Below are 14,960 nucleotides of genomic sequence, written 5' to 3'. Positions count from 1 at the left end.
TTAAGGTCTGTAGCCTTCTGCCGAAACGCCCAGGGGAAGTCCACCGAAAGGAGAAGTCCGCTGCTCCGCGTCATAAATCCAGCAGGTTAAAAGTTTTCTCGAAGTCGAGTATCGCGTGTAGCATCAGCAAACACACAGGTTCCGAAGAACAAAGGATGAGTGAATGACCGCCGCCATCTTCCTTTATACCCGTATGCACGGGGCGGAGACTGGCGTGCGCGTGCCATTCGCCAAGCCCATTGGCGTTTTATAATTAATTATCTCGGAGAAGGTAGGTTCTCAAGATCAAACACCAGTCAGTCTCTCACAACGTCGAGAGACCGACTGAAGGGGAACTCAAATTCCATGATACATTGCAGTTTGCCAGATTTATTTTCTCAAAATTTACCTCAAACTGTCTTCCTTTTGTACAATACTCCTCATATTCTAATGGTTTCATCTAACCAGAGGGGTCCTTTAAAGCAATCATTTGTAGTCTTAACTCTTTCTACTGCCGCTGCTTCTTTCGTTGCTAAACTTTTTGGAAAACTTTAATTTGTGAATACACGCTATGGTCTTTTGTGTTTCCATACATTAGAATTACTTGTGGTTTCAACTATACAAAATATTATTAAAAAGGGAAAGCAAGACAAATTCATCCTAGTGCATATTCGATATTCTACCACAAACACAAATTCTGAAGAGAGCATTGGCTCTAATTATGACGGACATATTACTTATAAGTGTGGTGGGTGTTTGTAGATCGCACATTTCCTGTGTCTTGACATGCAGAAGGAATGTGTAAGCGGGGTAGATTTTCGATTTAGCCCAAATTCACGCCCCCGCGGACTCCCAGCGCGTTCTGTATGTGAAACGCACACATGCACACTCCTCCCTGCGATCCAGGCCCCTACCGACCCACTGTTATGTGGGCTGTTCTCAGATACGGTCCATATGTAGGTGTTGCCGCACAAAAAACTGTGTTGATAAGGCCAAATGGCCACTTATAAGAGTAATGTAGCTCTCTCTCCATCCATCTCTCTCTCTCCGTGGAGATTTACAGGTTGTTTCTGTAGTGATTTGCTCGGGAGAACTAGATTGTCACTCCATCTGTGAGCTCACAGGCCGCCCACCGGCTCGGTGACATACTGGGAGCTAAAGACTCCACACTTGTTAAGGGTTCGATGCAGAGGAGGAGAGTTAACTTGATCGACCCTGCCATCTTCTCTGGGTGTGAATGCTGAAACAACAATATAATTACAGTCGTTCCAGCCATCACGCTACAATGCATATAGTTTACGCATGTCTGAAAATACCCGCTAGAGTTGAACATTTTCTGAAGAAAATGTCTCGCTGTATGGTTTATTGAATTATATTAAGCAGCTGATAAAGTGGTCTGTGCGGTTTTAAAAGGATGCTTCAAGGGTCCACGGTGGTCTTCGAAAAATTGTTGATGCGCCCGGCGGCATTTCACTAAAACGTAGAACTAGAAGTTTTGAATAGGAAACCCTTTCTACTGACACACAATCTAACGTATTCTCTCTTTGATAGCTGACCATCTTTTCAAAATGAATATGCTCCCAGCTGCAGTCCAACAGCACGCTAACCATAATTCTTTTCAATCTCTTTTAAATTCAGCACAAGCGACCGTAAGCAATCTTATTTTCCATTTCCTCATTCCAGTGGTCCAGAATTTAAATATAATGGACTATACCTCGGTACATCCGTAAAAATATACGCCTCATACATCCTGATCACTTTCAAGTCATTGAGTGCGATTGAGGATTAAAGCTATTTTCCAAAGGACAGTTCAGTGACTGTTGTTACCGTATTCAGCCCAAAAATCGAGTAAACACAGAGCTGCCGAGCTATGTTTTATTAGGGAGGTCTGTAAATAGTTAGATAGTAGGGTGAAAACAAAAGCGGAAATGCACTCTCTATGGCATAACAATGCAACCTAATGGAATGTGCATGTAGGGTTATTAAAACATTTAAATAAAATAAACCATGGGTTTAAATTAGGGCTGTCAAATGATTAATTGCAATTAATCGCATCCAGAATAAAAGTTTGTGTTTACATAATATATGTTAATTATTCATTTTATATTTATAAATACATACACATGTATATATATATATATATATATATTTATATATACTGTATTTAGGAAATATACATGTTTTTATTTATATTTACTAATAATTTCAATTATATATAAACGTTAATACATTTTTATATTTTATATCTCAACAGTGAAACATTGTTTTGCAACCATAAAGGTGTAGTTCCTACACATACCACCAGGGGCTTAAAGTCCCAGTGAAATTATAAATGACAATTCTTATTTTTTCATGAAATATTGCAGCGTCTATAGTAAATAGCTTATCAACGTAGGTCTTTATTAAATTCATGTACCCTCATAATCTTAAATTAAAATCTGAAAATGCACTTCTGCCTGAAATGACTTTCCATCTCAAATTACGTAAATAAGACTGCTTAGACAGAGCATCTGTTAACCCGTCACCGTCAACTGTCAGTCTGCTACCAGTTTCATTTCAAAATACAACAGCTATACATCCAATCGATTAGCATTGAAAAACGCAAGCCTCCTTTTTACGCGGAAATGTGTCAGAATATGGAGTAACAACGATCGCAATATTCGGTTCACAGGGATTGTTTAAGATAAATATCCATATTGACAGGCTGTTAACGCTGATGTCTAGCTTCCGTAATCTCTCGAATGTGCATGAACCAGAGGCTTGTTCTTCCAAAATCTCACGCAAGAGTAGACGCTATCCTTTTGGCTAAAAACAAAAAATGCAGCGTTCGTCACCGTAATTTACGACATACCCGACGGAAGCTAGAGATCAACGTTAATAGCGCTGTCAATATGGATATTTCTCTTAATCAAAAGCATAACGTGTGATACGCTTCAAAAGACCATTCTCAAGCAGTTCTTTGATCAATAGATGCACTTTTTGGAACTTCAAAAAATCATCACCAGTTCACTCCCATTCTACTTGTAGTTTTGGGGGAACTATCCCTTTAATAGATGCTGGATCTGGCACACATAAGCCCCCCGTCCTTTAATACTGAAAGCATCGAATAGAGTCTCTGGTCACTTGAGACGAGGCCATTCATTCCTCAAGCCACTCGAGATTGACAATTCTTCAGTCTCGGTTCACAGACCTAATTGTGACCGCAGCCAATTTCCCCTCCCTTCACCCTCTCTGTTAGCTTTCATCGCTCGCTACGGCCCTGAAGTCTCCTGACACCACACCTGCCCACTCACGCCACCAGCACACTGCTGACAATAACACTACGAGTCCCTCCGGAGACCTCTGTGTTTAAATGAAACAGTTTCTAGGTGATATTCAGCTTACACGCCAACTTTAAATTTCCATTTGAAATGAAGCACAGACACCTCTGAGAAAAAGCAGCATGCATATTAAAGATATGCAAATAATGAAATAATGTACAGTATGCTAAATCGCTGTCTTTGCTTTGACTCCTTGAGAAGGGGAAACATTTTGTAACTGTCTCCCATTGAAGCTATGGTGGTGTGGGTTTCAGTCATTTCCTGTCCACCAGGGGCGGAGCGGAGGAGTGGCTTTCGGGGCTCAAGCCACGAATGTTATTTCAAATGCCCCGAATCTATCATGTTTCTAAAATGAATTCAGTCAGTATGCTGGGTGGCAGCATTCAGCTTTTCACTTCATAGTTACAGGGTTACAGCAGACATATTCTGCCTGTTAAGAGAAGAGAAAATGTCACTGTGAACATTTCTTTTGTTATGTTTTAAAATGATAATACAAAGAACTATTACATAAACATTTTATAATATAGCTGCCATAAATGGGGGAAATTATTCTCCTTGGGTGACCACCATGCCCATTCATTTGGGCTAAGCCACGAATGTCTACAACGTCTGGCTCCGCCCTTGCTGTCCACTTTTCACCTCATACATGACATATGAAGTAATTACAGACAAATGCCATCATATTCCATACGGTTACTACTGTGAGATACGATGATGGTATACAAAAAGAAAGATCCCCAAGACCGCAGCACCGTATGTGGCAATTTATGTCAACAGCGTAAAAAAGGTTTGTACACTTTTTAATGAGGCACAAAAGGCAGCTCAGAGGAATCACACACATGGGAAACATTGTCTGATGCACTTAAACTTCGATTGTTGCTTCACTTAAAGGTGCTATAAGTAATTTGGAAAACTACACTTGAAATGTTTCTACTACATGAAAACAATGACTCCTGAGACATCACACCTGTCACTGAGCTACCAGGCAAAAGACGTCAGGGATCAGTCTGTGCTTTCTGTGCAGTCAAACTATAATATTCTTTTCTTACATGAGAGATAAGGATCATTAACATACAGTATGTATACAAGTGTCTTTCTTACTGCTTACCAGTTTCCCAAGCTCTGATTTGTGAATTTGTTTCTCACGTTTTACAGAATCAATGTGATACAGATTGAAGTCTTAGATCAATACAAATAGCACTATATCACAGTAAGGGGGCGTTCACATGTTGCATCTAAAACCAAGAGAAAACCTAGATTGTCTTTTATTCCAAAGCGTTTGGGAGCTTGCATTCTTTTGGCGTCTGCCATTGCTAAGCAACTATGTGCCATGCTTACCGTTAAGAGGTAATTATAAACGACATGTGGATATACTAAAGAAAACTGCTACTAGATTAATTTATGCTGTTACCACTAGTGTCTCTATCTTCGCTGAGCATTTATTCCAGAAAAGTGAAGCTGATTGGTTGGTTCTTGTCATATGACATGAAAAAGTTGATTCTGAAAAGTTGATGCGGTCGAGACGCACCCATAAAAAGGAGCATCACTCCCTATTTGAGTGCACTTGGACAAAAGACGTGAAATGTGAACGGCCCCTAAGGTGCAAGACCTTTGGCCATTTTTTGTAATTTTAGGTTCATTGCACTTTGAATTGTCAAAGGGAAATTTCATCCAAGAAACTAAATTTGAATTTTTCAAATTCCAGGCGTTAGAATGGGAGTGAATTGTGGACGGCCGAGGTATAACAAAAGTCAGACATTAGCGTTAATAACATTCTCAAAATATAGATATTTATTTTAAAACAACGCGTCACTTCAAAGACCTTTATTAAGCCGTGTCGGGCAATTCTTTGACCGATGGATGTACTTTTTGGAGCGTCAAAATCTTGTCCACAATTCGCTCCCATTTTAAAGCTTGGAACTCCAACTGTATTATCCTTCAAGAAGAGAGTCATATACAAATAGGATGCCTTGAGGATGAGTAAAACGTGGGCAAATTTGGTTCCTGGTGTGAAATATCCCGTTAAGATTATGGCTTAACATGTGAAGGTTAATGTTTTATAGGTTAATGTGAAGGCTTTGTAACTTGTGGTTCTAAAACTCAATTTACGTCACGATTACTGGATTTTTGAGAGACAAACAACATAAACAACAAAGTAACTAAACAATAGAGAAATTAGCATCCTAACCAATGGATGATAACATTACGTTTAACATGAACAATTTGCAGTTTCACATTTTAAATGCACGACCCCTTTAAATGGTTGCCAACACGCCAAATACAATTCCTCTTCTAGAAAATACAATTACTTCTCCTACAGGTCACTAAACTTCAGAGCTGCCCATTCTATTACAATACCGCTCCAAACAATTATCTTAATTAACATCTGGCGCAGTTGATGTACAATTTTAACCGAGCCATTTCCCACTACGAATTACCACAGTTACTTTGCCCTCAACAACAGCACATCTGTCCACTCCGAGAGAGATAGCGAAGGACAGCTTCCAAGAGGGCATTATGTTGGCTGAACGCTGGCAGAATGTTGGCAGATCTTCCGAGCTCGCTCACTTTGTCCAATCTGTGTCAGCGTCACGTTAAAACCCCTAGGCTGGTCTGTCTGTCCCTCATGGCTATTGCGCTGACCGTGCCAGACTCCGGTGCCGGGGTGTTTGCAAACATGGAGAAAAACAAGCTTTCTACCCGTTTTTTCCGTGCAGTCTGAGCGGCTTGCCAAAAAACAGGCCAATGCCGTTCACTTGGGAAAGAAGGGAAACATGACAAACTACAAAAACGCATAGTTTAAGTCCAGCCCGTGCATGAAAAGCCTGCTCGCTGCCAAGATGATCAACCGATAATTTTGCTGAGGGGTCTTGTTGTTTTTCAGAATTTAGTCTATCAATCTGATCTTTTAAGATCAATGGCCGATTTGTTTGTGTATAATGGGTAAAAAAATAACACGAAAACTTTTTTTAGGAGCAAACAAAGTTTCTTTTCCATACACTGAAAGTGAATTGGGGTGTGAGGATGTCAAGCAAAGAAAGACCAGAATACTACATCAAAGCGGTTTTCTGAATCCATGTAATTGTTTGGTATGGTTAACGCAATCAAATCGAATTAATTTATGCCAAATTTACATCTTAACATACAGTATAACTTTATTCAGTTGAACCAAATGTTTTTTCATACCGTGAAAGTGAATAGGGACTGGGGATATAAAACAAAGAATGGGAAAAAGCCATATAATTGTTTTACAGACTAAACTTTAATCCTTTATGATAAATTATGATGACTTTCTACAGTGGAACAAAAAGTAGTTTTTTATGCAAAATGATTTTCCATACAATGAAAGTGAAAAGGGACTTGGGGTGTCAAGCTAAGAAAGGCCAAAAAAGCACATCCAAGCATTGTTTTGTTGTGCTACATGGAAAAAATTTTTATCAATCTATGCCAAAGAAAGAAGTTTTTTTTACCCAAAATGTTTTTCAATTCAACTAGAATAGGAACTGGGGATATCAAGCAAGGAAAGGCCAAAAAATTTGAATGCGAAATTTATGCTACATTTACATCATAACGTGACATATTTTGTATTTCATTGAAGAAAGATGTGTGGTTTTGTGTGGTTAACAGAACAAAATGTTTACCATTAATGGCAAATTGTACGGCTTATTCACTTCAGTGACATCAAACTGTCTGCAGCTTCTATAACGTAATCCCACATGACTTCATTACACTTATGTCGTACACAACAACAATCTTAGACCTAAAGATGCTAAATGAAGAGAAACTACTGCTGAATACCAAAAATGTGACATGTTTTTTTCCCTGCAAGACAAACAGAAAATTCCTGCATGTTGATCTGAAATACATTCTCTCAGTTGCGCACACACACACGCTCACGCACTAAATCTTAAATGTCAGTGATGGTACAACTCTCTGCTGCAGACTAATGAAGCAACTTATTATCAGACAAACGTTCTGCCTGCGTCTCAGACAAAAGCCCCGCTGTTACCGACTTCAAATAACAAACTAAATCTACCTTCATCTCCTGCCTACGTTCTGATAACGTGAAATCAAAATTGACCCTATTTACTACGCGTGTGCTGCAGTCTTGCCGCGAACGATGCGTCTGCACGCTTTATTCCAAAAGACAAAATGTTTGCGTTCATAATCTTTCATCAAAATGCCCTGCAATGACTTGTCTCGCCTCTGAAGCGACTTTTCAATCAATTCCAGATGGAATATATCGAGTTCAGGTCTGCTTTTTTGTTGTCAAATGTCCTGTTTCAGAAATATTTCACATTACGGATGTAAACATCATTTCATTTAGACTTTGTAAGCAGTTATTTGACTATCCAGTCACATCAATTGAGAGATTGTGACTCAGATCAGATTTTTTGGATACGAACAAACATAATGTTAATGCTTACTGTTAAAAAATGGTCTAAAGAAAAACATTTGCTAAATAATATACTTGGAATATAAAGAATATACTATGTACATCATTTTACTATAGCATCAAACATCCAATCAGCATTCAGCTTCAAATAAACAAGCTGTTGTTGGCTGAGCACACAACTCGAATGTCTTTCAAAGCAACACTTCATATTTCTCCACCGATGAACCATTAATGATGCTAAATTGCTTTTGTTACGGCAGCGCTGATGTGGATGCTATGAATCGAAGAATCGATCGGTTTGTTTGTGTGCCCGGCCGAGAGAGAGCCAGACAGATTTAGACTCATTACTCAACGTCCACCCTGCACCCAAACTCGTCCTTACGCAGCACATATCCTCTCGACCCGACCCAGTAACCCACTGCGGTTCTGCAGCCGGCTCACCTCACCACACAGATTTACTGCACATCCTGGCCCGCACCCACCTTTCTTGTCCCCGAAGAAAAGGGTCTGTTGTGCTGGGTTTGACCACTGGAGGGAGGTGTTATCATTATAATCCACTCGACAGGTCATGTTAGCCGTGCTGCCCTCCACCACCGTCACATTCTGAGTGATGGGAAACTGAGCCTGGCTACCTGCAGAGAGACAGACAGGGAGAGAGACAGGTTCATAAACACGGCTAATGAGAAGTAGAGAAGAGAATCATAATCACTTTGACATTGAGAATTACAACGAATAGCTTTGATCCTGGATGATGATTGGTCCAGCAGTGTATTATTACACATACATAAAATACAAATAAAATATATTAAAATATAACATTGCCATAGACCTTGATGAACATTATTAATCAATGATGTGCTACTCTATGGTACTAAACTCAGATTGATCAATCGCATCATCCTGCGGTCTCATAACCACCACGTATCCGGGATTAAGTGAAATCAGATCACTCATCTGAGCTTCCTCACCGGTGCTACTTAAATGTTTCATGTCCTATATAGGCACTAATATAATATGTAATCTTAAATCAATATTCTGTGTCCGATTACTTGTGTGGCAAGAAGTCTTGTAAAATGCGGGGTAATGTACAGTACATCATCTGTGACACGACTTCCTAAATTATGTATGGAAAGAGCCGCATGAAGATTACTGAGTTTGTGCTTTACAAAAAAAAAAACACTAGATTTGCAGTCATGTGAGTGAATAGCCATAATTTCCCTAAATATCTTGCGTACAACTGAGCTTCACTTCACAAATCCTGCTGAAGATTAGTCCACGTATAATAACAATCATGTCATACACTTTTAATATTTGAGCACACTTAGTATAAATAGATAACTTTAGAATACGTAACTGTTGACATTTATCTGAAACAGTGGTGTGAAGTATTTGAGTATTTTCCTCTCAAGTACATTTTCAAATATACAGTACATATTTAAAAACAGTGCTTGAATTGGGGGTTTCAACAAGTTCTGGTACTCTGTTGACATATGCAAATCACTGCCGCATTTGAAATGTCTGCAGCGAAAAACAGTGGAGTTTTTCGGAGATATTGCTGGCACAAAATATTTATTATTATAATAATATTAATATATATATTTATAATGGAACCGTTTGCCAAACAACTGATTTGATAACTTTGTGTGTGTGCACGCTCTACCTCCAACCTCAATGCGTTTCAGCATCATACATTTTACTCCACAACATTTATTTTACATTTAATACTTAAGTACTTCAAATCCATTACTTAAATATTTGTAATGAAATATTTTTACATACATCAAATGTAGTGGAGTATGATATATGCTTTATAATCTAATCAAAGGAAGGATAAGATATAAATGTACTTGAGAGAAAAAATACTCAATTACTTTACACCTCAGCGCTAAAATCCATTGTTTTTTTATCAATAAGTCAAGATTCAGAAGCTCATACACAACTATTGAAAAGCAAACAAAACCAATGATGAGAATAAAGGCATGTGCCGGTATGATATTCTGACTGTATGATAACCTTATGGCAAAAATACCAAGGTTTAATGGTATTACGGTAATGAGATTACTGCTCTGAAATATGTCATTTTTAAATGTCTTGGTAAAACAACATCTTTCTTATTGAACACAGCATATGTTATTTTTAAGGAACAATTTGAATATTTGGGACAATAATAAACAATTGAAAAAATAAGTATTGAATTCTTAGTTAAAATGCAGCACACAGCCTGATGGATTCTTGCACATTACGTCATGTTCTTAGATGTGAACAATTTCAGTCGTTTTAAAACAGTGACCTTCAAACCGCTGACCGTGCCTATAGATCAGAATATATCTTGTTAAGAATGCTTATATCTCTTTTAATGCAACCAATAAACCAAAACCAAAGGTGAAGTGTTGCTATGGATGACAGTGATCATATCTGACTATTAAATGCAATAGTAGCACAATAATACCATCAATCGCAATGAAACTCAGACGCTTATCGTGATGTGAGAAATAGATACCGTCTACAATCGGCTGAAGAAAACAGCGAAACACAAATGGTGTAAATCTCTGCACGACAGCTCTTTCCCCTCGTCTTCTCTGTTCCTACTGACTTGGGATCAGCAGTAATTGGTAGCATGGCCTAATTAGAGCTAGTCATGCTCGGCAAGGGACACGCTGCTCCTGCAGCTGGGTGGCAAATTGACACATAATCCTGACTACGGCGCTCCTTCGATCCAAGTTAGCGACCGTCTCGTGTCTCGTCTGGGAAAGGGGGACGGAGTGTGTGTGAGAGGCATGAGGGACATTCAAGCCCGGCCTAATCACCCAGCCTCTGTGGATTCTTATTCCACATTTGTTTTAGTCTTCCTGAAAAGTCTGCTAATTGCATTCCGTCCGCATTTCAACTCGCATTTGCCTCTTTTCAAAAGCTCATCTGACTTCAGAGAAACTCGCGCTTTCATATCGCAGGTGGCCCTGTGGTAAAAATTAAGTCGCGTCAATTCCGAGCTTATTAAAATGTGGAAATCGAATGTCGCGGTACAACGAGGCCAAAGCTTCACCTAAAGGTTCGGTTCACCCAAAGATCATAATTCTGTCATCGTTTACTCGTGTCACTTCAATGAGGGATTCATTCTTTTCATCTTTTCCAAGAGAAAAGAAAGTTGTATGAGCTTAACAAAACACAAGGATGAGTAAATGATGGAAGAATTTTCATTGGGCATTCTTATAAACCACTCGCATTAAAGTAGTCTCGTTTTGACCCCGGATTGGGTTGAGAATAACTCTGCATTTTAAGCAAATGAACATGATAAAGTCATGTTCATAATGCAAACAAACATACTGACAAGCATGTTTTATTTATAGCTAAATCTTTGAGGCAGGAACTGTAAAGGAATTGGTAAATCAGCGTGTTAGCGCGCATGAAATTATTCACAAGCTAATACTCGGTCTCGTGGCGGTGGGAGATCGCCGTGTGGGCTTCCCAAAGGCGCCAGGCACTGCTGAGTTCTCATGAAGGTGACATTGGGATCCGTCTCATTCTAGGCCCACATGCTATGAATGTGTTGTACCGACCGTGGCGTCGACCGCCAACTTCATTATTCCCGAACAACGTGAGAGTGTGAGGTGTGGTTGAAAGAGACATGCAGTGTTAATGTTAAATACTGACGCTGACTGATAAATAGAGCGATTAAACAAAGAGAGAGAAACAATGAATGAAGAGCAGGGTCACTGGCCTTCATTGTGACATAGTCATGGATTAACAAGAAAAGAAGTGGGTCATTTTTTCAATGTTAAAATGCTGTCTTCTAATGCAGCTTGTGGTCTTTCCCAGGGATCCAACATAGCAACAACGGCTCCACCAATGATGTCAGGCTGGTGTTAGTCATCTCTTTGACTAACCATTTGCAGATGGTTGATTGTCAAGGTGATGAATTTTGGAACTAAAAGCTCAACTTTGTATTAGCACCTAATGTACTATTGCTCTTTTATGACACATCACTTATTGCTCCCCGAACTCGTTGTTAGCGTCTGCTAAATGACTAAATATAAAATGGAAATGGAAACTACGGTCCACGAACCACAACCTACTTTGGCAAATATTCACTTTTGTATTATTTTTTTCATTTAAAAAAGACCAGTGCCATGCACTCTACCATTGAGCTACGTCCATACTTTTCAATAGAAAAAAGCATTAACATGGAGGAAATGTGTAGTTTGCAGACACTTTGAATTACTATCTGAAAAAATCTGAAAATAGACTTTTGCTTGTGAAAGTTTACTTGCTCAAACAAACTAATAAGTACATAGATATTGAATTGAGATTTAAAGACTGTAACCTAAAAACAAAGTCACCTATAATTGCAACCTTTTATTAGTGAAATTCTCTAACAAACCAATTAGTTAAGAGTTAAACGATTAATCACAATTAATTGCATCCAGAATAAAAGTTTGTGTTTACATGTGTCTGTGTACTGTGCATATTCATTTTGTTTTCATAAACATATTCGAATGGATCAGACACAGCCAATGATCAGCTCCAAAGTCTGATTTTACCTGTGAGTACTGTAACAATGTGAAGCCAAGAAGCCCCTGCAAAGTCTCATTGTTCAAAAAACAACATGTGCTGAAGAGGTTACAATTTGCCAAAGAACACATTGACTGGCCCAAAGAGAAATGGCACAATATTTTGTGGACTGATGAAAGCAAGATTGTTCTTTTTAGATCTAGGGGTCGCAGACAGTTTGTCAGATGACCCCCCAAACACGAATTCAAGCCACGGTACACTGTGAAGACAGTGAAGCATGGTGGCGCAAGCATCATGATATAGGGATGTTTTGGGCCTATTTATCAGATTCCGGGATCATGGATCCGTTTGAGTACAAAAAAATACTTAAAGAGGTCATCTTGCCTTTTGCTGAGGAGGAAATGGTCTTGAAATGGGTGTTTCAACAAGACAACGACCCCAAACACACCGGTAAGCGAGAAGCATATTGCTTCCATAGCAACAAGATTAACATTATGAGGTGGCCAGCTCAATCTCCAGACCTCAATCCAATAGAAAACTCTTTTGGTGACATCAAAAATGCTGTTTCTGCAGTGTTCCCAAAACATTTGTGTATTGAAATAAAAGTTATTATAAGGATTTTGAGCTTTACTCACTTTTTTTAAACACACTGCTATTATTTGAAGTTTGAAGTCCTGTGACTCTACAATGTACATCTTTCCTTCAAAGTTGTATTAAATGGCAGTCCTTGCATCAATAGAAAAACAAGTGCAAAGTCCACAAAACTAGCTGGCTTCAAATGAAAACCTGTCTCAGCTGCGAGGGCCAGGTCTCTTCTGACGTGTTACAGCTCCACTCAGTAACTTTACTGAGTACATGTTTTTGTGTTTCAATGGCCCACTCGTGCTAGGAATAGCTATAGAGATATGCTATTAGAGCCTGGGTTAAGATTTTTTTAAACCCAGCAGATTACATTTGAATCTAGGTTAATCTAGTTACAAAGTTTTAATGCTATTTTTCAACAGTGTAAATTCCGCAGTCAGTAAATCCAGAGTACATTTGCGTACATTTCTTTTCATGGGACATGATATCCTTAAATAAGGATTTGAAGAGTACTACTTAGTAAATAAACATGGAGTACATTTCTTAGGAAAAGAAGTGGCAGCATCTCATGAACACCTGCGCTTAAGTGGAGCAGGACGTAGCAAAAAAATGAATGAACCACACATACTGAAAAGCTTTTTTCTGTTTCAGCTGACTGCACCACATAATGGAAATCAGTTCTTGATGAACGACCAGAAAGCAGACAAGCGCGCCAATGCAGAATACACTGTACGCCATTACCACCAGCAAAGAACTAACAAATAACCCCAAATCTGCCAGAGGAACAACCATCTCAATTCATTACACAGCAATAACATTCTCCTATTAGAACTATGGACTCATGTACCCGCCTTAATCTTCTCCAATAAAGCCAGCACACAGGCATTTGCGGAAATGTTCCAGGGCAGGAGTCTACGCCAAACGTCCAGGTGAGATTCTTTTGGCCGCTGAGCTTCTCTGAGACCCAGAGGAAAATAATATTGCTTAGAAAGTTGTGGAGGTCAAGCAACAGAGTACAGAGTGGTAAATGTTGATGAGAATTTTGGGGGCTTATTTTAAAATCTTTGACTCCCATTGGTAGTCGCTCCCGGAAGTTTGGATAAAGTTGAGCAAAAACGTTATTGCTTTGCTGGACACGCCCAGTTCTTGTCGCCAACGTTCACTGTCGTGTCGCCGGCTGTCGCTAAGCTACCACTCAAATGAGATCAGGTCGCTCTGTCGCTGCCAGTCGCTGGCAGTGCGAACGGGGCGTAAGGCATGAAAGACATGCTTATCTGATCAATTCTCCTTTCACAGCGAGTCTGTGGCTTTAAGCTGGCAGTAGATTAAATGAGATCTAATGTGAGAGGTAATATCATTTTGAATGCTATGTGATTGGTATGTCTGTCAACCTTTGCCAGGCATGAGAAAATTAAATTCATTACTTGTGAAAGAGGCCCCATGCTGAGGTAATGAGAGTGAGGATGAATTAGCTTTAATGCAAGGCTTCATTTAGGTATTAATACACACAAGCCTGTGTACACAGACACACACACAGACACACACACATGATCTCATCTCTTCTTGATCAAATGGTCTAAAACCATCCAAATCAGCGGTTAAAAACATGATGAAAATGAAATAATAAGCATATTTCCAAATACAACTTTTATAAATATTGTAATGTAGTACTATACATTAATACATTTCTAAACTTTACAGTATTGTGCACATTTGTGTGCAGAAATTGATTTATTTACATTTACATGTTTTTCAGTTAGCAGATCTATCCTTAGGAGGGATACATACAATTTCCCTATTGTTGATTTTTGATGCAAAACAAAATGTATTATGCTGCACACTTTATTTAGATGTTAAATATAATTTTTTAAATGTCTAATTTCAGTTTTATTGATATTTAGATTATTTTCTTTTTTCTTGTTAATTTTAGTAAAATGTTTAGCAATTTTGGCATCTGCATTTTCATTTTATTGATTATGTTTTTATGTTTTATGTCGCTATATAAATTCGAATTATTTCTGTTTTAGTAATTTTTTTTATTAATACCTAGGCAGATTAATAATTAGATTTTTATTACCAGAAATGTTGAAATAGTTTTAGTAACCTTGATTTTGTTACTCTCCAACCGGGGAGGAACGTAACAAGTGGGGGCTTGTCCGGGATTTGAACCCGGG

The 14,960-nt window shown here is 38.7% G+C and overlaps 1 protein-coding gene across 1 annotated transcript in view; it reads right to left on the bottom strand.

The window, feature by feature from the left end:
• cadm2b (cell adhesion molecule 2b) overlaps positions 1-14,960 on the bottom strand; it is a 176,869-nt gene that overhangs the window by 33,938 nt on the left and 127,971 nt on the right. The window contains exon 3 of the mRNA XM_079481726.1: positions 8,178-8,327. Coding sequence (XP_079337852.1) covers positions 8,178-8,327 — 150 coding nt within the window. The remainder of the gene's footprint in view (positions 1-8,177; positions 8,328-14,960) is intronic.

Source organism: Barbatula barbatula, assembly GCF_947034865.1.
Source record: "Barbatula barbatula genome assembly, chromosome: 19".
NCBI lineage: Eukaryota > Metazoa > Chordata > Actinopteri > Cypriniformes > Nemacheilidae > Barbatula > Barbatula barbatula.
Note: the sequence above shows the minus strand (reverse complement) of the source record. Positions and strands in the feature narration are given on the sequence as shown.